We start from the raw sequence: 23,908 nt of genomic DNA on the forward strand, positions 1-23,908 counted from the left end.
AGCACCCAGCCCTCTGCTCAGCATCTCCGCGCTGAACTTGGCCCACTTTAGAAAAGAGCCTCTTCACTCTCATCTGCCTGCCTCCTTCTTTGTGGCCCCAGTGGTTCACACAGGCAGAGAGCGTGCTGAGCCCTCAACACAGCCACAGCCTCCCATGGCCTCCTTCTGTTTGCTGAGCTGGGTCAGAGCTGATCCAGCTAGCTCCAGCCGGTGGCTTTGGGAGGATTAAGGCAGAATTACCCAAGCATAATTACGTATCTCCCTGCTATCTGTCGTGCACAGCTCTCTGAGTGGGTTGTTTGCACTTGGCCTCTCTGTTTAATTGATTAGGTTTTCTGAGTACCCCCAACTGGGCCAAGGACAGAGTGGGCGTGCTGCTGCCTTCCTTGAGAGAGGAGCCAAGATGAGGCCCAGCTGGGAAGTTTGCTCAGAATGCACCTGCAAGAGGCCTAGGGCTTTAGGATGACTTATAAAAAATGTATTGCATTTACTTATTCATTGTGTGTGTGTGTATGGAGTTGAGCCACTGTGCACCTGTGGACACCAGAGGACGACTTTCAGGAGTCAGTTCTGTCCTTCTACCAGGTGGGTCCCAGGGATCATCAGGCAGCATGAGCCTTTACCTGCTTAGCTATCTTATTAACCCTAGGATGACTTTTAAACCGTACCTCTCCATCCTTTTAACCTTTGACTTGATATTGACAAGGATGCAGTGAGGCATTTCCATGGTGACAGGGTATCTGCCCACTTCAGGGTTGAAGCCACAAGGCAAACTGCCTTCAGCCATAGTGCCTGAAGTTCACTAGTCCTATGTTGTCACCCACAACAGCTTCCTGTTGAGGCCAGCCTGCTGCTTGTTCACCACAGCCCCTCCTTTACTTAGTGCACAGATGTGGGATACATCTTCCTCATTCCAATGGGAGCATCGTCTTCATTCCAGGGAGGTCCAGGCTTTGCAGGTGTCTGGCCTGGAAAAGACACATTGAGTAAGCAGCGGGCTACCCAGTGTCTCATTCAGGAGGTAGCCTTGGGCCTTCCACCCTGCTGGACATCTGCTCTGCTTCTTCAGCTCCCTGCAGCAACTGGGCCTTTCTCCTTCAGCCGAGACTCTGTCAGCAAGAGGAAAAGAAAAACCTGACACCTCAGAGTCTCCTCCGAGGAGGGAGGGCATCAGGGTTGTCATCAGAATTGTACCCTCAAAACACACAGACAGTCACAACAGTGGCAGTGGCTGTGACCATTGGAAACAGATGGCCTTGTTGATAAGGAGAAAGGAAGGACTCACCACCTGTTTTTGTTTTTGTTTTTTTTTTTTTGTCTGTCTGTCCATCCAGGTTGGGGTGTGGAGCCCAGCTGACGGTCTCAATATCACCGAGGTTGCCAAAGGCCGAGGTCCTAATGTCACTGACTCTCTGACCAATAGGTCACTCATCGTCACCACTGTGCTGGTAAGAGCCTCAGGCCCTGCTGGAAGGGCCATCTGTCCTGAGAGACCACTCCACTTCCCACCTCTCACGTCTCAGGTACTCCTTAGGAAGCTCTCAGGAGAGCAGGACACAGTAGCAGAGTGGATCACAAGAAAGTAGAAACTTTGAGGGAGGTTCCGAAAGCTCTCAGAGGAAGGTTGGAACCCAGGGCCTCTCCCTATTCCCCAAGAGAAGGCCATGTTTGCTATCTTCACCCACTGTGTGCCACCTGCTTTCTTAGTAGGACCACAAAAGAGACTTGACTGCTCATCACAACTAGGGGTCTCTTCCCTTGGGCCTCCCTTTGAGCAGGCGCTATGAGCCCCTCCAGCCGTGACAGGTGCTATCGCCACACCCGAGAACCCCAGGAGCCTGCACACATGCCACACTGTGCAGGGTTTATAAATCTCGAGAGCCGGAGACTGCGACCTCTCCCCTGAGTAGTGCTGCATCCTATCCCCTCTCTGTAAAGAGTCAGTAGGTCTCGTCTTTCCATGGTGCTTGGATGGAGATAACTCTCACCTGCCTCCCCAGCTGAAACAGTTCAGCCGGACTCCTCCTCCATGACTTCTGTCCTCATCTTGAATCGTTCTTCTGATTCAATCAGGAAGTGGCTTGTGGGCTCTCCCAGGGTCCCTGCGCCTTGCAGCTTGCAGCTGCTGCTATCCCTTACCGACCTGCGCTGTACCCATTCTTCCTGTGTGACCTGCCTTCTAGGAGGTTGCAGAGAAGGACAGAGGCTCAAAGCAGGCCCTCCCACAGAGAAAGGAGCCCTGCCAGAGCTAAGCAGAAGCTGAGCCCTTGGGGACCAGATGGGTACAAGTAGATCTTTTAGAGTAATAGCAACTAAATCTGCAAGACCCATATCCGGATACCTGGGCTTGTTCCTCTTCACAAAAGCAATCTTGGCCCATGGAGCAAGCCTTGCTTGGATGAGGCCTGGACCCAAGTCATGGGAGCTGTCCATGGTGCTTGGATGAAGGTAGTTTCTCCTGCATCTCCAACGGAGGCAGTTCAGCCAGGCTGTACTAGACCATCCTCGCCTCTAGTGTGACTCACCATGCATGTATTCAGTGGCTGGGGATGGGGGGTGGCGCCATGAAACAGGGGAGAAACTATGAAATAACCTCCGTTCTTCTAGGAATCTCAAGGACACTGGAGTACCATACATGTTGAGGGGAATTTTAGCCAGTGTGTCTCATCTCTAGCCCCCCAGGGTCATAGTCACCGAGAAATCCCATTAAAGAACATAGAAACTGAATAGGTATTGTGGACAGGCTGCTGTCAGAGCTGGAAGGAGAGAGCCAGGGAGGTATAATCCTGCCTTTGTCAGAACCCAAGAAGTCTTCCAAATGGTCATATGCCCTGCTAGTCTTTGGGGATCCACTTATTAAGGAGACAAATACAGAAGGCATAAGTCAAAAAGACCTCAACAGGAACAGGAGGAAAAACTAACATAAAATACAAATGATAAAAATAAACAAAAAGCACCTAGGGATTTAAGGGAGACTGATTAGCCATTAATGGAATGTGGACGTGGATAAAAATAGGAAGGGTGAGGAACAGCAAGAGGAGAGCTAAACAGAAAGGTTAGGCACGAACTAATGAAGAGAAAATGAGGTAAGGCGAGAGATTAAAAGGGAAGATATTAAGGAAGACGAAAAATTAAATAATTTACAACGCTGGCTAGACAAGGTAAAAAAAAAAATGTTCAAGCCAAAAAAAAAAAAAAAAGTCAAAAAGCAAAAGGATGAAAGTGTGACAACGGCAAAATATGAAAGGGTAAAAAAATAAAATAATAAAAAGGTGGTAAAAGATTAAATGCAGAATCGCATGTAATGTGAGGTATAAATAAAACACTTCTTACGAGGCAAGATTAAAACGAGGGGAGAGAAAGGCACCCTGGGAGATGAGGAGGAGAGATGGTTACAGGCGTCGTGGAGGAGAAGCAGGACTCCAAATGGAGCGATGATGAGCTGAGGATCCCCCAGCAGGATGCAAAGCATGCCTCCTTGAAAGGCCACTGGGTCACATCTCATGGAAATGGCATCTGCCCCTGTGTCCAGAGTGTGGAGCTGGCTTTAATCTCAGCACTCAAGAAGCAGAGGCAGGGGGAATCTCTGCAAGTTCAAGGCCAGCCTGGTCTATGAAGTGAATTCCAGGATTAGCCTCTCCCTTCCTAATAGAGTATGAATTGTTCTGCAGAGGCACGGGGGTGGGGGTGGGGTGTTTGCTTTGCTTTACTTTGTTAGAAGAGCTGAATCAAGCAAGCAGCCCATGCTCCTGGTCAATCCATCTTTAGTTTCTTCACCATAGTAGCAGTGGTACCCAACCTGCTGGGCTCACTCCTTTCCCAGAGCTGATGGCTCCCAAGAACCCCAGGAGGATGTGAGGGAGATAAGTCTCTCCTGGCTCATAGTCTGGATGAAGCTCCAGCTGCCCAGCTGCCCCTCAGCCTCCACTCAGCATGGAAGACATGGCCAGTAGCTCTTTGGCACCTGTAGGAACAGCAGATGAGCAGTGGCTAAGAGCACAGACTTTGGGGTTGAGACTTGGCTTCTCTGTTAAAATACTGTGTGGGTCTGAAACACAGCTTTCCTGTTCTGTGCCTGTGGCCTACCTGACAAGGAAGAGACACACCTACCTCCTAGAGTTGAGAGGGTGAATGTTCATAAACTCATTGTGGGGTGACTGCAGCCATGGCAATGTATTGCTATTGATTATGCATTCCGGACCCAGTAAGCTCAGGTTGACTACAACATGCCAACCATGTGTGACCATGTATGGCTCTGAAGTTCAGAGCCCTGAACTTCAAGACTTAGCACAGGCAGAGTGATGATTCCTGGCATTTGGGGCACATTGTGTTATGAACTTTCAGTTCTCACTTGAACACTTTTCAAGCCCAGTGCATTCTCCTGTGCCTACCTCACATCCCCAGATATGCCCTGGGTTTACACTCTGTTGTATGGTTTTAACGTTTTGTAACATCCACCCAGGACCTCCTCAGAGCCCGAGCCTCTCCAAAAGACATAAGCCTCCAGGCTGGCCTCTCCCTCCTCCCCTCCTTTGCCCACAGTCTCAGCTCCTGGCCCTAGGATAGCCTTATTATCTACTCCTGGGACAGCTACCACAAGTCACAGGGAGAAGCTCAACCTGGCTCTGGCAAAGCTCTCCTGGCTGAAAACTCAGCCCCTTGCTTGGCTGCCTGTGGGCAAGGCCAGCACCTCCTGCTGGGAGCACAGGCCCCTACCTGTCTTTCCTGGAATTGTTGAGGCAGGCAACCACACTTTGAGTGACAGACAGGTACCAAGGCACAGGATCAGAACATCAAACTCTTCAGCCCCTGGGGACTAAGATCTGGAAGGGAGAGCCCTGGTGAGAAGGACTTCCCTTCATCCTAGGATGGGGCAGGCCACAGTAGCCTATGTGAGCACCCCAACCCCATTTTCTATTTCTATCCTAAACCAGGGTGCCTTGCCCTGGATGGACAAGGGTGTAACTGTGCCCTCTGGATGGATACTCAGATCACAAGCCAGATCCCCCTCCCCCCCGATTCTAAAGCTGGAAGCCTACCCCAGCACCCTCCCTGCAGGCCCAGCCTCTCTTCTGGCTCTGCTCTTCCATGCTCTCATGAAAAATGCATGCACTCAAAACCTCAGCTCATACCAAGCAAGCGCACGCAGTGTGCTCCCGGGGCCCTGCTTTTGAAGGTTCAAGGTATTTTGGGCTGCGAATGTGACTGGCAATCAGGGTGCACGTGGGTGCATGTGAATTCTGAGGAGGGGCCCTGGATGGCCTCTGGATACACACCACTGCAGTCGGTATGCACACCGTGACCCACATAGACACAACCACAGGGCAAGCTGACCCCCAGCACTCTGTGGCAGGAGAAGGGAAAGCCAAGATCTGAATGTGGGACAGGAAGACCAGGCCAGGGGCCATTCTGGATTCTCCTACTGGAGAAATAGGATTCTGAACACCCTATCTTGTTTTGTACTGCAGCAGCCAAGGCCTTGGGTCAGGGTACTTGGTCTGTGTGTCCAAGCAGGGTCAGACAGACAGAACTTAGAAGCATGTGAGCCATATTACCTGTGTGTGTACCTGTACACGTGAGGCATAGCCTAAGTCAGGGCACTCAGGGACCCAGCTATCAGATGGCTAATCCCTGGATCTGTCTCTTCTGGGAGCTGCCTTCTCCCTGCCTCCTCTTTCAACCTTCTGACTCTGTGTCTGGGAGAAGCTTAGCTCTAGGCCTGGCTTCACTATTGCTAAGTGATTGTAGCGAACCCAGATGAAGCCTCGTGACTGAAAGTCAGAAAAGGTTATTTTTCTGGACCCCTGTTTTCGGTGACTTGTTGAGGAGAAATATTACTCCTGGTCCCACGGCTCTTCTCCCGGAGCAATAGGAGAGCGTGAAGTTATGAAATTGAGGGCACCTTCAGTGAGCAATCGATTAGCAGCTGAGGAAGCCGGTGAACTGGCTGTCTGGACATTTCCAGTAATAAATTGTGAAATAGTCCATGAATAAGTAGTCTCGGAGTTGAGAATTACCCCCTAGGAAATGTTGCTGGACTGGAGACGCATTACTAAGGCGAACACCATTTTAATGCCCTGGGCTTCAGCTGTTAAATATGTATGCCATCCGCAAAGCACTTCCTGAAATTAATGGCATTTTGCAGCTGCTCCGAAGGCAGCGTATTTAGATGGAGATGTATAGATTCTGGGGCTGTGGTGGCTTCGCAAATGAAGTGCTAATTTTAGAGGCTAAGGCCGTGGAGGGGCGTGGAGGGGGGCTTGGTCAGGAAGGGAGAAGTCCTATGGGGGTTTTCCAACTCCCTCCACTTACGCTGGCGGCCATGATTGTTACCCTTTGATGATGTGGGGTGTGGCCTCTAAGAGGGAAAGGTGACTGAAGTAACTGGGCAGAGAGTACGTGGGAAGAAGGGGTGAGCGTGAATAGTAATAATAAGAACAATAAGCCGGGCGGTGGTGGTGCACGCCTTTAATCCTAGCACTTGGGAGGCAGAGGCAGGCGGATTTCCGAGTTCGAGTCCAGCCTGGTCTACAGAGTGAGTACCAGGACAGCCGGGGCTACAGAGAGAAACCCTGTCTCGAAAAACCAAAAAAAAAAAAAGAACAATAGTAGTGGTGAGATTGGCAGCTGGCGCCTGCCAGGCACTAAGTGCTTTTCCTAGGCGGGTTCATCTTATTCTTGCTCTTGTTAGGATAAGTTCTGTTAGAATCTCCATTCCACAGAAGGGAGTGGTAATCTCTCCCTGTCCTGGCAATTTCCCTGGGAAAGACGGTAACTTCTCTCTAGTTCTCTGGCTACGCTAAATGAGGTCAGGACCACCAAGTACAGTAGTGCAGCCTGTTCACTGCGTAAGAACATCAGTGGAGGGATAAATGGGCTGACAGCTCACCTTTGCCCCTCCCTTGAGGCCATCCCCAAGGTGTAGAGGCTTATTACCCGAGGAAGGATTAAAGGGTCAACCGTCATTCAGCCTGAGCCCCTGACCCAGGCCCACCTGTCCTCCCCTTCCCCCATGTTGAGCTGCTTGACTGGCTGCAGGGTAGCACCAGAGGCCCCGAGGTCTAGGGTGGAACCAACCCAGAGATCTACGTTCCCACGCGATTAGCCTTGAAAGATTATCCTCAGACTCCCCGGATGGTCAGGAGTCCCTTGGAGATTCAGGCACTCTCTGTCTCAGAAACCTGAAGGCGTCCCCAAAGCCTGAGCGGAGTTGGTCATAAGGTGGGGCGGGTACACTGGGAAACTGGGGGACCAGGGTAGAAGAACAGAGCCCACCTGTCAGAGCAGGAACCTGGGTTGAGACCCTGGCAGGCCTCTGCTCCTGAGGACATCCAACAATGGTCACCTGAGCCTTCCACTTCCCACCCCATCCCAGGAGCCTATGGGCTCAAGAAAACAGTCCTGTCAATGGGGAGACTGAGACACCCCTCTAAGTAAGTACTAGTGCTATTGTAGGCAAGCATGCTGCCAGTGGTTGGCACTCATCTAGGAGGAGAGGCATTTAGATAAGAGCAGGGTGCTGTGGTAGGTGTAGGGAACGTGGCCAGGGCAGCAGGCCAGGGGCAGAGAGTGGGTCAGGAATGAGGAAGGAGGTCCAGGAGACCAAAGCAGGTGAGAAGATAGTAGCTCTCAGCCTGAGCTCAGGACCTGTAAGCACAGGTAAAGTCAGAACGGTCTAAGACTAGGGACAGAACAGAAAGGAGCGAGGGGATGAGCTGCTTGGCTGCGTACATCTGAAACTGAGCATAGACTCAGAGAGGTTGTGGCCTTGGGTAACGGAGTGACCCTCTCTGAGTCTGCTTCATGTATTACATGGTGATAAGATCATCTATTTTGCCTCCTAATAAGACTTAAACGAGACAGACTGACAGGAGTCAAAAGTGGCATATGGTACACAGTAGTAATTCAACAAATGTGGAGGGTGGGGGGAATTCAGCTCAGCCACTCCAGACTTCAACACAGGGGGGTGTGAGTGAGTAGGGGATGGGTGCCTGAGGTCCAAAGAATCAAGGACTAGCATTCTGACCTGGATTCTGGAGCAACTCGATCTTGTTGCCTCCAAGCATCTACAACTGGATTCTGTCGGTTCAGGTCTCCCCATGGCTTCCTGACTCTTCTCCTAGTTCTTCATTTGTAGTGTGCAAAGAGTGTGTTTTTAAAAAGTCAGGCAGCGCCAAGCCTTCCTCTATGCCTTCCACCTGGAAAGAGGTGCCTAGCACAGGACAGGCAGTCCTGGACTCACACACCGCCCTCTTGAGGATCCGTGGATCCCTGGGAGAGCACAGCCACATACAGATGAAGGTACCACTTGTTGGCTTACTGTCAGATCCTGACTTGGGTGCTAAGGGGACCTTAAAAGTGTGGTATTGGGAAGGGGGTATGTCCAATCTGTTAACTCGTTTGTTCATTTGTCTAATCTGGAGCAAGTAAGAGAGAGTCACTGTACCTGATGAAGGGCTCTGGCTTCATCATGGTCCTCCAGCTTGAGTGGACACGAAGCTCATAAGCAGCTCTTTGCCTGGGTGGGTCTGCTGTGGGGCCCAAGAGTGATTCTTTAACAGGTTTTAAGGTCAGGCTCATGCTGGCTTAGGACACTGGTACAGCAGAAAACCTGAACTATAGAAAGAGGTAGTCCTGTACCACCCCTTGACAGTTCTGGGTCACTGACACCCATGTCAGTCAGCAGCATCAGGGCCTTGTGCCCTTGGGCTGAGAACCATCCCTGGGGGCACCATTGCAAGCCACCAAGTTGGCTTTCAGAAAATAGACTTGCCCATGACTTCTTCTAGGCTGTTGGTCCAAGCCATGTGAAATGATGTCAGAAAGACAAGACTCCAGGGCCTGAAGAGATGGGATGACTAATGGGAAAGTTCTTACAAAGCAAGCAGGAGGGCCTGGGTTCCATCCATAGAACCACATAGAAATCCAGTGGTGGTGGCTCAGTTTTGAAATCCCAGTGCTAGGGAGGCAGAGATGAGGACCCCTAAGGTTCTACAGTTAGGGAGTCTAGTTTGTGTAGCAGGTCCTGGGCCAGTGATAGACCCTGTCTCAAGAACAGGGTGTATGACCCAAAATGCTCTATGGTGTCCACTCCATCCCACTGAAGCAAAGTGAACTTCAAGCTGTCAATTCTGATTACAGAAACATAAGTCATTTTCTTTTTAAGGCAATTTTCCTTTTTGAGACGAGGTCTCACTATGGTCACTCTGACTAACCTGGGACTCTGTGTAAACCAGGCTGGTCTCGAACTCACAGAGGTCCTCCTGCCTCTGCCTCCAGAGTACTACAAGTGAAGGCACAAACCACCATGTCTGGCTAGGGGGAATATTTAAAAAATATTCTCTACATTTAATGCATGTTTTATTATTAAGATGAAAGTAATAAAAAAAAAAAAGGATGGTACTTGAACAGTGATACCCAAATTTGACCTCTAGCCTCCACGTGTGCTTGCACACATATGCCCATGTACCTACACACACATGCAGCCGATGAATGTGTGTGTGTGCACAAGCACGCCTACACACACATGCATGCACACGCTTAGGCCAAGAGTGGTGGCACATGCCTGTAATTCGAGCATTTGGGAGGTGGAGGGAGGAAGATCAGGAGTTCAGGTCATGCTTAACTGCTTATTGATTTTCAAGGTCAGTCTGAGCTAAAAAGCCTACCCCGTCCCAGCCACGTAGCCTAGTACCTGTTTTCCCTCTGTCCCCACAGGAGGAGCCGTTTGTGATGTTCCGCAAGTCGGATAGGACCCTTTATGGCAATGACCGGTTCGAGGGCTACTGTATTGACTTGCTCAAGGAGCTGGCGCACATCCTAGGCTTCTCCTATGAGATCCGGCTGGTGGAAGACGGCAAGTACGGGGCCCAGGACGACAAGGGCCAGTGGAACGGCATGGTCAAGGAACTCATTGACCACGTAAGCCAAGACTTGGGTACGGAGGATGGGATGAGGGACAGGGTGGACGGTTCTAGCGAAGTGCCACTGGAACATCTGGGAATCCCAGCAGGTGACAGTATAAGACTGGGCAGATGGAGATGAAGGTTATGACCTTGGGGACTGATCAAGATCCATCAAAGTGTGCCCAGCTCTGCTGGGTCTGCCTGGCCTAGGCTGTTCACCTCCCAACATGCCCAACTCTGGACACAAATTGGCCCCCTCTGATGACGGGCCTTCCCAAGGCATCTTTGGTGAGCTTGCTATGGGGAGGATTCCTACTGCCGCTCGGCCTTTTACTCCTTGAAGGATATCCCAGCTCTGGGACACGCCAACAGATCTGTCACTGTGGGTTCATTGGTTCAACAGATGACTCAAGGAGTGAGCTTAGGGCTCGCATGACTATACTGGGCAGCACCAACAACCTCTCACTCTGCCTGGAGGGGGAAGACCTGGGGAGTAAGGAGTCATGTAGGCAGGGTGAAGAGAGAGAGGCCCAAGGCGGGAGCCTGGGCTTGTAGACTGTGAAGAAGATGACAAGGAAGTCACAAGCCAAGCAAGGAATTGGAGCCTTCAGCTATGGGCACAGGCACAAGTCACCCAGCTGAGCAGCTTCCCCCTCAGTGAAATGGGTGGGTCACCCCCAACCTCAGTACCCACCCCAGGAGCACTTGGGTAATGGCACAGGGCCACAGGTACCCATATGATGCTAACAGCAAACATATTCTCCGTCTTGAAGTTCAGGCTCAGGACCAGCAGATCTGAGGTTCAAGAACCAGCTTTTAGGTTTAGCAGAGGTGTGGGTGTGAGCTGGGAAGTTCTTCAATGCAAACACACACACACACACACACACACACAGCCCCATATCTTCTCTTTGATTATAGGCATAGTTAGTAACTACCGAGATGGTAAAGAAGGTGCGGGACTACAGGCAGGTACTGTTTGCCAGGCTCACGGGGCACAGATGAAATGCTCCCTACCTCCATCTCAGGGTCCTGAGCAGTACAGAAGCAGTACCTATCTGAAAGAAATCCTGCCTGCAGCTAAAGGAGGCAAGGACCAGATCTGCTATGGACCCTCAGACCTGGTCTCCCCCATCCTTAGGCAACCTACTGATGCCGTTGCAGAAGCTGAGGCAGCAGGGAGATAGGAGCTAGGCCTCAGATACTGAGGGGTGGGCTGGACGCTCTGTACCTAAGAGGGCCTGAGCTTTCATCTCTCTAGAAGAGAGGTCTCACTGTCCCAGAGCTAGGGAGGAGGCACATTCATGGCTGACAGTCTCCAGTGCGCTATAATCCCAGTTAGTGTCTGGGCTCCTCACTGCTCTCTCTGTCTCTCCAGGTAGAGGCAGCCTCATCAACTGCTGGATATTGGTGAAGGTACCATATGGAGATGTCAGAGGCACGTGGTGGGGGAGGAAAGCTGAGGCACATGTGGTCAAACAGAGTCCGCTGTGGTAGACCTATGTCCCTGGCCTGACATAGGTCTACCGTGTCAGACATGGTTTGTGTGGAAGCCTGGCGGGAGAGAGAAATGCTGAAGAGCCCACACTGATGCTGACACTTGGTGGCTGTGTGTCCCTGGGCAGTCTGTGAATGCCTCTGCCCCTGCCTGTGAAGGGGGATGGTATGCCCAGAACTTGCCTCCCAAGGGGTGCTATGAGGACCCAGTTAACAGGTGTGCTTGCTGTAGCTGGCAGAGAGTCAGTCCTTAATGACATTGTTCTTATTTTTATCCTCACAGCTACTTCTCGGAGAGTCCGGGGGGGGGGCGCATGTTCAGGAGTGTTTTTGTGTCCCCCAAGCTCCAGTTTTCTGCTTCCATAGTGAGAAAGACAATAACCGTCTCCACTTCCCTCTGCCCACTGTGAGGCTGGAAGAAGGCGATGGATGGGAAGGGGCTTTGGAGCTACAGGCTTCCCTGTAAATGGGAGGCTGTATCGTCACTGTTATTAGTAATAACTGTAATTATCATGGAAATGAGCCAGCAGGACCGGATGCACCTCCTCTTTCCCTGATCCCCCAAGCCTTGTGAGTGAGACTCTGAAGCCCAGCATTAGCACAGGACACAGGGAATGGAGAAGACAGAGATCCTGTAAGAGGGAAAGACAAGACCACACGTAGAAGGGTTGGAGCCGTCAGGCCAGGCACCTACTCTGTCTCAGTGGCCCAGAGACTAGGAAAAACAGACTGTCTAAAGAGACAGGATGAGAAAGCCAGCAGCAGCCAGACCCTCAGTGCCCCTCTGCTGGGGAAGCCCAGGGAGCCTCATCCACCGCCTCTGACCTGCTGGGCAGCGCCTTGGAGGCCTGGTACCCATCAAGGCCAGCAGACTGGGTGGGACAGGCAGGGAACCTTGTTAAACCCGATTCCCTGTGATTGATGAGCCTGTTAATCCTAGCTTGGTGCCATTTTTAATAACATCATAGCCATTTATTAGTGTCAGATAATTAGCCTTCTCACTAGCTCATAGAGAGCATGGTAAAGACTTGACAATATTATCACTTCCTTGTTAGGGAAACGAACAGAGGCATAAAGATGATGGATTCCTACCTCTGGAAGTGTCTACCCCGGCTCCCCAGGTCCTTGTGGAGGTCCTGGGCAGACCCTTCAACCAGGAGGACTTAAACTGTCCCTCCCTGACACTCTGCTGGTCTCCAGCCCAGCATTGTGGGAGGTGGCGCACCTGCAGACACACTCACCTTCCCGAGTTGCCTTTAAGGCACAGCAGCAAACGTGATTGAACCGCGCGTGTCTTCTGACCTCCCTCCATCCCTGCTGCCTGCTCCCCCCTCATTCCGTCTCTGGCCTCTGTCTCTACTCACCTCTCCGCCTTCAGTCCTCCCATGAGTCCTGACAACTCTAGAATCCAATGGAAGTAATGTTCAGATTCCAGCTCAGGCGAACAGAGTCCTCCAGCCTCTCTGGCTTCCGTTCCGCCAGCTGCAAGTGAAAACAGAGCCTTAGGTTTGGTTCACGCTCAGTGAGCACTCATACATGAGAGGTGGCCTACCTCAGTACACGTTATACCAAGTCCAGCCTCCCCTTTCCCCTCACAGGTGTCTGTGCTCCGACATGGTACCATTGAGAGAAGTAACCCTCCAGCCACAGTCTTCCTGCTAGACAAGATGTAACCTAGGACCTAGCGGCCCAGGACCTCAACCTTCCCTAGCTGACTCTGTCCCAGAGGCCTTGGAGGCTAACACACATTCACCCAACTCCGAGGGAACTGAGGCACACACTAAAGACTACCTCACTTGGAACATTGACCTGCCAGCTATTCCATGTTCTGATACAAGTACCCAGGAGCCTACTTGGGGAGTGAGAAGGAAAAGACCCAAAAGGAGAGAGCCTGAAGCCAGCGGAGGGCCACAGGTAGAAAGAGAGACAAGAGAGGGAGCCTTGAGTCTTGGGTGATAACTGAGGGGTGGTTGTTGTTTGTTGTTGTTGTTGTTGTTTTCATTCTGTAGGTGGATCCTGAGACTTTACACCATGCTAGGCAAGTATTCTATCACTGAGCTACATGTCTAGCCAAATTATTTAATGTTAGTATTGAGAGCTACAGGGCACCACTGGAGGATATGGAGCCAGGGGATAATATCAAGGGAGCCAGGGAGCAACATCAACCTGGCTCTAGAGGAAAATTACTCCACTCTTATTTTTTTTTCCCAAGACAGGGTTTCTCTGTGTAGCCCTGACTGTCCTGGAACTCACTCTGTAGACCAGAAATCCACCTGCCCCTGCCTCCCAAGTGCTGGGATTAAAGGCATGTGCCACCACTGCCCAGCTAATTACTCCACTCTGAGTCAAACTAGAGGTAGCCTGCACATGTGGCTGAAAGGCCTGGAGGAGAGGGGAGGGACAGTGGGAAAGGAAGGAAGAGGAGGCCCCTCCAGGAGAGATGAAGGCTGCAGACTGGTGCTTGGTGAGTGGAGGGTGGGAGAAGGCTGAGATGAAGGACCAGGCAGTGGATTTTAACATGGACCTCAAGGGAGCTGCTGGTCCCCACACCCCCAAGTTACAGATCTTCTAGAGGAGTCACCTGAGGCATGTTAGGACCCTATTCACAGTAGGTGGCTAGCCATAGGATGAGGTGGGAACAAGATCAGAATGAAGGGGAAGACTGCCCAGGATGCCTAGCCTGGCAAGGATCAGAGAGCCAGCAGGGTGTAGGTAAGGAGGTCAGTGGGACCAGACTCGTGCCTGGAGTGTGTGGTTATAGAGTTCCTCCTGGTTTCTAAATAAGCTTGCACCAAGACAGGGGACAACGAACAGTCATAGGTAACTTTGATATGTCACCCCTTCCTTTGTGAAGAAATAGCAATGCCCAGACATCCCCTCTATTCTCCTATCACAGAGTATAGCCAGGGAAAGTGACAGGGCCTGGGGGGACTGCACCCTCTGCTTGACTCTTCTTCTAGACAGGAAGTCTCTGATGCACTTAGCTTGGCCATCGCCCAGCACCTAAATGCAAAGTAGGCATGGTGAGTGAAAGACTCATAAACGGGCATGGGCTGCTCACCCTGTCCAGAGACATGGCTGTGGGCCACGATTCACCTTCACACCCAAAATGTGTGTGTGGGAGGTCTGGTGAAGTCAGATCTGTGCCCCATCATCTACTGGGCCCACTTTTTTCCTACCATAAGCATCCCCACTCTGGCCTACATGCACGAGTATTGGAACCCAAACCCTGTTCTTGTGTCCAGGAGAAGCTCTGCCCAATCTACCTCATTCCTGCTGGGCTGATACATATGGACACAAGGCATGATGGGAGCTCTCCCAGGACAAGTCAGGATGCTTCCGGAGCAGGGTAGTTAGGGCAAGAGAAGCAGATGACTACAGAAGTGAACTGTTGTCAGGGCAACAGATTGCCCAAAGCTAGACTTGAAGAGTGTTGGGGAAGACCAAGAGGCTATCAGAGTGAATCTGTGGATGACCAGTTAGGCAAGCAGGCAGGGAAGGCAGAAAGGACATGGTGTCCTGCTGCGATTCCCCCTATAGCTATCAGCTCTAGAACTCAGCCTAGGGAGAGGCCCGCCAAAGGGCTCAGACAGCCGGGTGCTAGGGAGGACCAGGCACATGAGAGCTTTATGGTCTAAAAAGGTGGTCAGAGGGAAACAAGTCTAGTGGCTGGGACAGGCAAGATCCCCAGCAGGGCTTCATGGGCCTGTTCATCCAGCCCAAAAAAGATCTGGAGTGCCACTATCACCTTGGGCTCATAGAGTCAGAGCCATACAGAAACCTGTCATGGCTTCTCTAGGGAGGGTAACACTGGAGAAGACAGAGTCAGGCAAGAGAGAAGCTAAAACTGTGAGACCCGGTTAGTTATTTTTCTCATCGCTGTCACAAACACGTGACCAAAGAAGGAAAGGTTTGGGCTTAAACTTCATAGGCGTAACCCACGACGGCAGGAAAGGCATGGCACTGGGAGCCGGGGACAGTTGGTCATGTTGCACACAAGTCAAAAGGCAGGAGAAATGAATGCTCGGCGCACAGCCTTCTGTCTCCTTTTCATTCATTCCAGTGCCTCACAGGATGGCGCTGCCCACATTCACTGCGGGCCTTTCCACCTCAAACAACCCTCTCTAGAAACTTCCTCACAGAGATGCCCAGAGCTTTGTCTCCTGGACGATTGGTTCTAGATGGTGTCAAATTGGCAATATCAACAGCCAATGGCAAGTGGATGGGTCTGGGACGCTACACCATAGGAAAGCCCTATAGTGTCTTAGGACCATCCCATGTGGTAAGGACAGGCAGGGGTAGGTTTAGGCATTGGCCCTGACTTTTGTGCAGCTTGGCTGAACTTGGTGGACATGGCAACTATGCAGGATCTTGCAGCAGTTGTCACCAGAGCCCCAGAGCTGGGGTTAGGTGGTTCTAGGCCATACCTGCACGAGATTGGTGTATGAGGGTGTCTGAACCCAGCCCTAACCAACAACAGGCCGGCAGTGATGGGCAGTGGGATGGGGTGAGGGTGTCATTAGATGCGGGTGTGACCAAGCCAGAAAGAACCAATGGATCAGACAAGTGAAATACCATCAGGGCTTTAGCCACTGGTGCAAAAGGAAGATGGAGGTGCCTGGAGGAGACTAAAACAGACAGTGACTCAGGTCTGTCTATGACTGGGAGAATGAAGAGGAGTCCCGGCTTACATAGGATGTTTACCGGGGTGGCCACAGCCAAGGTTGCTGAAGTCTCCCACAGTCAGGGCCTGGTTGAGGCTGTAGCTAAGTGCATGGTGGTTCTCAGTGCAGGCAGATCAGAAGGCCTGAGATCTTTATCCTATGCACATGAGGGAATGAGAAACAAAGGATTCTTTTAGGAATGGCAGTACAGGATATGTACCATGAGACAGGAAAACCTGTCCAGCCAGCCATCCTCAGAGTCAGGTACAGTGCCCTCCCCAGGGGCATCACAGAGCTGTCCCAGGCATAGAAGAGACCACTGTCAAAGTGTCAGGAGTTCTCAGCCTAGGAGGCTTGTACATAGACCACAGATGGAGGACCTGACAGTTGACATTTGGGGATTTTCCAATACCTGTCCCCCCTCTAGTCAGATTTATGTGAACTGTTCAGAATGCCAGTTCTGGGGTTGCTGGTCACCGCAGTGCTCACTGTCAACATTGTCAGCTGGCTCAGGGTGCCACAGAAGACACCGTCCATGGCTCAGTGCACTTCTGAGAGCATCGTTCTGAAGAGGGTCTTGCTGGGTGGCACCTTTAGAGCCTTCCAGTGAATGGAGTGATCCAGCAATTTAGGGAAAGCCTCATGTTATGTTCTGTGGATACAGGAGTAAACACAGGCAAGGTCCCTCCCCGAGCCTCAGGATGTTGCATTCCAGCATTGGAAATGAACAGATAATGGATTTGTGTCTCCAGCCACAGTTAAGTTCATCTAAGCAGGAGACTGGGTTGAGCCTCCAGCCAGGATGGATGCTGCAAATACGGAAGGTAGCTGGTCAGGAGAGCTTCTCTGATTTCTAGACAGACCTAGGCAGATCCTGAGGATTGAAAGTGTGGGGATGTGCTGTGACCCATCCCAGAAAGCCCGAAAGCAGTGGTTCTCAACCTTTAGCTGCAACCCATTAATACAGTTCCTCATGTTACTTCATAACTGTAATTTTGCTACTGTTATGAACCGTGATGTAAGCATTTTTGGAATCAGAGATTTGCCAAAGGGGTTGAGAGCCAGAGGATGAGAACCACTGCCCTAGAAGGTCTGAGAGACTTATGCAAGGCAGAAGGATGTCATTGCTGTCCCCTTGGTCAGCAGCAGTTAACCCAAGGGGGGCATGAGGTCATTTATGGTCTCTAGTATACAGACTGTGATAATGAATATGATGAAGAAACACATGACTCTGCAGAAGTCATGGCCATAGGGCTGTGAGCCCCGGTCCCCCAGCCTGCAGGTGTGACAGGGATAGCAAGGACACACCCTTACTGCTTAGAGTGTGTGCCAACTCTTGTCTCCCCTGAACCAGGCCTTGCTTCTGGCCCACGAGTCCCATGCCCTATTTTCAAGGCCAGGGAAGGCTCTTCCCAAGCCTGCTCCCAACCCTGAGCCAGGGTACACACTTCAAAGCAAGTCAAGATGGAGGTTCACTTCACTGAGTGACAGGGTCAAGTATGAGCAGGAAAAACAGACAACAGGGACACCAGCAGCCAGTTTGCCTCCAGGCAGTGACAGGGAGCTCTGAAGAACTCACCTCCCCAAGGTGAGCCCGAGGCCAGGTGGAAACTGCTGCTGGGATCCGTTGAGTGGTCAAGGGAGAGGAACAGTTTTGTAGATTGACCCACCAGGGCCACCATAGGTGGCAGTTCTTTCTCTGGGAAGACGCAGGTCAAATGGTCAGAGTTAATCTGACTTCAGGAAAAAAAATGTGCATGCAGAGTTGGGAAACTGAGACCAGGATCAGTGTGTGTGTGTGTGTGTGTGTGTGTGTGTGTGTGTGTGCTCGAGAGTGCCACAGCAATATGTAGAGGTCACATGACATCTTATGGGAGTCAGTTATCTTCATCTCCCATGTGGGTCCTAGAGATCAAAAAAACTCAGGTGGCCAGTTTGGGCGGATATTCTAATGTTTGTTTTTCCAACAAAATTTCCTGGAGCCTCCTTTTTATGTTGGGCTTTGCGCTAATCCTGAGAGGAGAGGTACTTCAGTGAGGGGAACAAGCTTAATCTTCACCCTCCTGGAGCTTATTACTGACAGGGAAGCCAGAGATTAAACAATAGCTCGTAAAGAAAAATTCTGTTGTGATCCGAACTGCATGGAGCAATGCAGGGAAGATCAAGCACTACAGGGTGTGTGATGGCCATCTGGCCTACTTCAAAGAGAGGGGGTCCCAGCCCCAGCCTCCTTGGGCTCTGCTAGGACAGGCCTCACCCATCTGAGTTAATACCACTCTCAGGAATTTGGAGAGAGGACTCAAAGTGGCAGAAGATGTGTCATCTAGCCTCGATTCTGGTGACTGAGGCAGGCTGGACATCCACAGGATGGAGCCTTCAGGGAAGCAGGAGTGGGGCCTTTCTCCAGGCCTGGGAAAAGCACACACAACATTGCTCAGTCAGCCGTCAAGGCTGCCGCCACTCTGGAGGTGAATCGTAGAGGCGAGTCTGGCAGCCGGTGCTTGGATGTTCCTCACACCTGTCTGGGTCTGTTCAGATATGTGGGAGGCACAGATCATGCCTTGTCAGGTTGCTACCCAGGCTCTACGTGAGGTCCCTTGTTTCCTCAGCCTGGATGGAAAGCATCTAGGTAGAGAAATAGCACTCCAGGGGAAGTGCAGGAGCTGAGGATGCTCCTATGTGAATCAAGTTCTTTATCACTGATAAACAGAAATACAAATTTATAAAAGTGTGTGTGTGTGTGTGTGTGCATGAGTGCTGGCATGCTCATGCTGTTGGTATACTCGTGGGGGTCAGAGCACAACCTTAGATGTTGGTCCTCACCTTCTAGTTTGTTGGAGCCGAATACCCCAAGCTGGACCATGAACTTCCCAGGGTTCTCTGGTCTCTCCCTCCTATATCACGCGTAAGTGTGTGCTGCCAAGTCTGGCTTTCTGTGAGGGCTCTGGGGATCCAAACTCAAGTCCTCACGCTTACATGACAAGTGTTTGAGAGAAGCACCTAGGTAGAGGATTAATGTTGGCTCACGGTTTCAGAAAGTCCAGCAGCTTGCTCAGCTTGCCCTACTGCCCTGCGGTGAAGCAGGAAGGAAAATATGAGCATCAGGCAGAGGCTTGTAGCCTCCTGGCTTCTTACAAACAGAGGCAAAATACCCTTTATAGACTCACACACCCCAGTGACCTACCTCCCACAGTGAAACTTCTCCTAATCATACTATTAAAGTGTAAGTCTATCAGTAGATTAATAAGATCAAGGCACTCAGTATTCAGTCATGAGGGAATCCCAGTGACTAGATTCACAAGCTTGGGACAGTCTTCAATGTATGAACTTTTGGGGGGGATACTTTATATCCAAGTTATAACACCCAATACTAGAGACATGGGAGGGAGCCAGCAGGCAGAGCTCCCGGGATGAGTCAAGTTCGCTTCATGATTGTCAGGAATGTGGCTTGTTTTCTTGGGCACTGCAGAGGCAGAAGAGGGATCTGGATGGCTGTAGAACTCCAAACCCCCATCAAATGTTACAGAAGAAATCCCAATAAAGCCCCAGTGACAGGTGTGGCCAAGGTGACATTCATGTGTATGGGAATGCAGCACAGGGCTCAGAACAAGTCCTAGGGGCCACAGTCAGCAGGCCCAAGAGAAGATGGTAGAAGGGCTGTCTTCATCCTTCACAGGGTCTAGGTGACAGGTCTGTGAGTTCTCTTGGACTGCTATAACAAGCAATAGCAAACCAGGTGCCTCCAAAACATAGAATTGTGTCATCTGTTTGGGCAGAAATGAGAAATCAGTGTCAATAGCATTGCTTCCTTTCAGAGGTTCTAAAGGGAGTGGGCTCCATCCTCCTAGGTTCTGATGTGGCCAGCATCCCTTGGTGCTTCTTGGCTTTGTTCTTGCCTTATCCTCATCTCTGTCTCTATTGTCACACATTCTTCTCTATATATCTGTGTCTTCTATAAGGGCACCAATTGTTGAGAGGGGGCCACCCTAATTCAGTATGATGCCATCTTACCTTGGTGATTTTGTTCTACAAGAATATTATCTGTGAGACCTTATTCCAAATTAGGTCACAGTCACAGAACTGGAATGTAATTAAGGCTACCTGCCACTGTCACATCATCCCGTGATACTTGACTCATACAATACCATGTTGGATTTTAAGGTCATAGTGAATTGATGAGTACTAGAACTGGCTTGGCCACTCACCAGCTTGAACGAGCATTCCTGCCTGCTCTAGCCACCAATCCTTCATCTAAAATGTGGCAATGTCTGCTGCCTCCTGGGGCTCTAGGGAGGAATTCATGAGGCACTTAGCCATGCTTGACGTGTAGGCAGCATCTTATAATGGTGGCAGTTCTTGCTATTTTAATGTAACAGTTCACTGTCTGGGCAGGCGGGCACTCTGGGGGTTCCTCCCATCATGAGGCAGAGAATAGAGATATAGAATCCAGTGGTGACCATACTGGAGAATCCAACAGGAAGTGCCAACAAGACACCCAAACCAGGGAGTGAGCTGAGGCCAGAGCCTAGGGACTAGACCTTAGTCTCCAAAGAAGATGTTTTGGCCAAAAAGAAGACCAGATGATTGATTGGTGACAAGTTGCCAGAACTAAGATCCATCCCATTCTGGTAGGATGTGGTTCAAGCTTTATTATGGGAACAAGTTCAAGGTCCAGGCTAACATCAGGATAATTGGGTATCAGGGGCCAAAATACAGAGCTGGAGTTGGTGAATACTTCTTGTCATCAGTTTGAGATCTGAGGCTGGAACCAAGTGAACAAGATCAAATGGCTTCCTGTGTGGAAGGGATGCTGAGCAGGACTAGAGTTGGATGCACCTCAATAAAATCTTGGTAAGTGGAAAGCTACTTACAGGGTAAAAACAATGTCTTCTGAAGGCATACTGGCTGGCCTTGACATTTAGACGTTGTACAGACAGGTCCTTAGTGAGACAGGAGAGGGAAAATATCGCATATAAGATTTGGGGACAGGTCAACGGTTTGATTTTCTTCAAGGTCATGATTTTTGGAACATGAGCACAAAGGATAAACAGCTTCTCCAAGCCTCAGTTTCCCCCTGTAATAAAGTGTGGGGTTGGAGCAGATGTTCCTGAAGGTCTGTCGTCCAGCTCTGACAGCCTGTGATTTCACGAATCACACTGGAAGAAGTATGCATTGAGTGGGAAGAGCCGCCAAGACTGGGCCTTTCATTCTGAGTAATGAACCGAAACCGCGAAGGCTTGACATCTGTTCCAATCTTTCAAGGGAAGTTGGACAAAATAATGCCTTTTTCAGGGAAATCGTTACCAACAGTGAAATATAGTATTTTCTGCCTAAGCCAAAAATGAAGTGGAGAATACCAGCCTTCCTGAAGCCCAAGGGAGAACACTCATCTGAACTCCTAGAGAAGGTCATGTTGGCCAATTACCTTGCTGCCGTAGGCACAGACTGCCATGGACAACGCTGTTGCCCAACCCCATTAGAGCCAGGAAACAGGAAGAGTGGAAGGGAGGATCTGAAGGCCCTGAGAAAGATTGCACTGGGGCCTGTGGCTGGCTTCCTCACCAGCTCCCAGGGCATTCTTGTGGAATAAGCATTGATCTCATGTGGCTTGATCTCATGCAACTTGCTGTCAAAAGTCCAAGGAGGACCTCCCCCCCCCCCACCATGGACGTGGGGGTTCTATCCAAGAAGCCACTGCAAACCCAGAGGCCTTACCCAGAGACCAGCCAGAGTCCAAGTGCATTCTACCTTTGGAGTCAAACACAGTCTCCCAGTACAGTATACCCTGAAGGGACTGAGCTGGGGAAGGCAGGGATCTACAGTCAAAGGACCACCCAATACTCTCTCGCACCGTCACTGCAGAAGATTCAGGACTGAAGAAGTCCTTCAGGGTGCTCAGCTCAGCTCCTGTGCTACCCAGAAATCATGTCTACACCTAAAGCAGAGGATCAGTGGACCAGGTCTCTGGTTCATTGCTGTATCCCGTCTGGGCCAGTGTCTGGACACAGTACGTCTTGGTCAAGTGTGTATTAGTTTTCACTGTCCCTGAGCGTCCCTCCCCTACCTCCACCCCTTGTCCATTTGTTCAAACCTTGAACTGAGAGGCATCTGGGACCTAGGGCAGTAGAAAATACTATATTTCACTGTCCCTCTTTTCTGTGCCTATAAAGCCAGGCACATTCTAACTCACTTCCTCAAAACTCTGTGAAAGGTTTCAATGTAATGAGCCTTTCCTGTGATTCTCCTCCCTGTGACCCAGGAAGTTGGTTTGTTTCACATTTATTCACTCATTTATTTTTATAGCTTGCATATGTGTATGTGGGTACAGGCTCATGTACAGAGTATCTCCAAGGTCTCCCAAGCCTGTGGTATCCACAGAGTGGTCTAGACTGAAGTTTCACACATATCAGCCCTTATCTGTTGATGTGATTTCTATTGAAGTACTTATTCCTGTTCTGAGATAAGTAGAGTCTAAGTGCTGATTTGATAAACACTTTGATTGAAACCCGTGTCCCTGACTAGACCTTAAGAGCCACGATAGCAAAAACCATATCTGTTAGTGACAGCTGTCTTTCTAGTTCCTGGTGGATCTCATAAAATAGTGGGTGGGTGGTACTATGGGTGGGCAGGTATGTGGATGGACTGATGGATGTTGTGGTATAGATAGGTGGATAGATAATTGGATAAATTGGTTGTGGGTGGCTGGCTGGAAGGATAGATAGATAATGGATGGATAGATAGGAGGACTAGTAGATGGGTAGATAGAAGGATGGATAGAGGGGTAATGGGTGGATGGATAAATAGATTGACTGGTCAAGACAGCAAGTGGCTGCCTAGAGGCATTGCCTTGGCAGGGTCTTTCCAAAGCATGCTCCCTCCTGACAAAGGGTCATCAGTAATGGCCTTCAGGATCTCTCTTCCCTTCAGTTGTGGCCATGTAAGGAAGGGAAGTAATAATTCACAGTTTGAGACACAAATATCCGCAGAAGCCTAAGAGGCAGGCTTCTCCAGGAAAGCACTACTAACTATTGCAGAGCCCGAGAGGGAGCTTTGAGGGGAGGGAGGAACCGTGGGTTAGCCACAGCCCTAGCATCCCGGGAACCTCTGAGTCCATAAGCTGTATGCCTACCGACATGCAGCCATGCACAGTGAGCATCAGTGCCGACCTTCCCTGGGGAAAGAATGAACTTCACAAGAATCAAGGATTGAAGGCTGTCAGGGAGGCTCTTGAGGGGGCAGCACGTGTGAAATCGTGTGAACGGTGGGAAGAATCGGACAGAGAAGGCACTGTGGGCCACGTGAAGAAATGGGTGTAGAGATGGCACCATGCTTAGTGGGGCCTCGGGTGAAGAGAGCTGCCGATAATATGCAGGGGGAGGATCTTTTTAATTATTAATCAGGAATACCTCAGACCTAATTTAAGAATATCCCTCATTAAATTTGTGATGCAATGACCTATATTAATAAATCCCATCTCTAGGTTTCCCTCTCCTGCCTCCATGTTAACCCTGCTAGTGAGGCCTTGGACTTACCCTCTCAGCTTCTTGTCTACCCACACCCTCTAAGGATGATGATGATGATGATGGTGGTGGTGGTGGTGGTGGTGGTGGTGGTGGTGTGTGTGTGTGTGTGTGTGTGTGTGTGTGTGTTGATACACACACGTGTATCAGCATCAATTTTCTTCTTCAGTAGCTCGCTACCTTACTTTATGAGACAGGAGCTCTCTTTGAACCTGGAGCTGGCCAACTGGCTCAACTAGCTGGCCGTGGAGCTCTGAGGTCTGTAACCCGAGTTCTTGGATTATGGACTGTCTTTGGTGAGCAGCTTTTTCTATGAATGTTGGGG

At 50.5% G+C, this 23,908-nt stretch overlaps 1 protein-coding gene across 6 annotated transcripts in view; it reads left to right on the forward strand.

The window, feature by feature from the left end:
- Grik3 (glutamate ionotropic receptor kainate type subunit 3) overlaps positions 1 to 23,908 on the forward strand; it is a 212,651-nt gene that overhangs the window by 165,335 nt on the left and 23,408 nt on the right. For all 6 annotated transcript variants that reach the window (XM_031378625.1, XM_031378626.1, XM_031378627.1 and 3 more), the window contains exons 9-10: positions 1,335 to 1,448; positions 9,718 to 9,921. In XM_031378625.1, coding sequence (XP_031234485.1) covers positions 1,335 to 1,448; positions 9,718 to 9,921 — 318 coding nt within the window. The remainder of the gene's footprint in view (positions 1 to 1,334; positions 1,449 to 9,717; positions 9,922 to 23,908) is intronic.

Source organism: Mastomys coucha, unplaced genomic scaffold, assembly GCF_008632895.1.
Source record: "Mastomys coucha isolate ucsf_1 unplaced genomic scaffold, UCSF_Mcou_1 pScaffold18, whole genome shotgun sequence".
In the NCBI taxonomy this organism is placed as follows: Eukaryota; Metazoa; Chordata; class Mammalia; order Rodentia; family Muridae; genus Mastomys; species Mastomys coucha.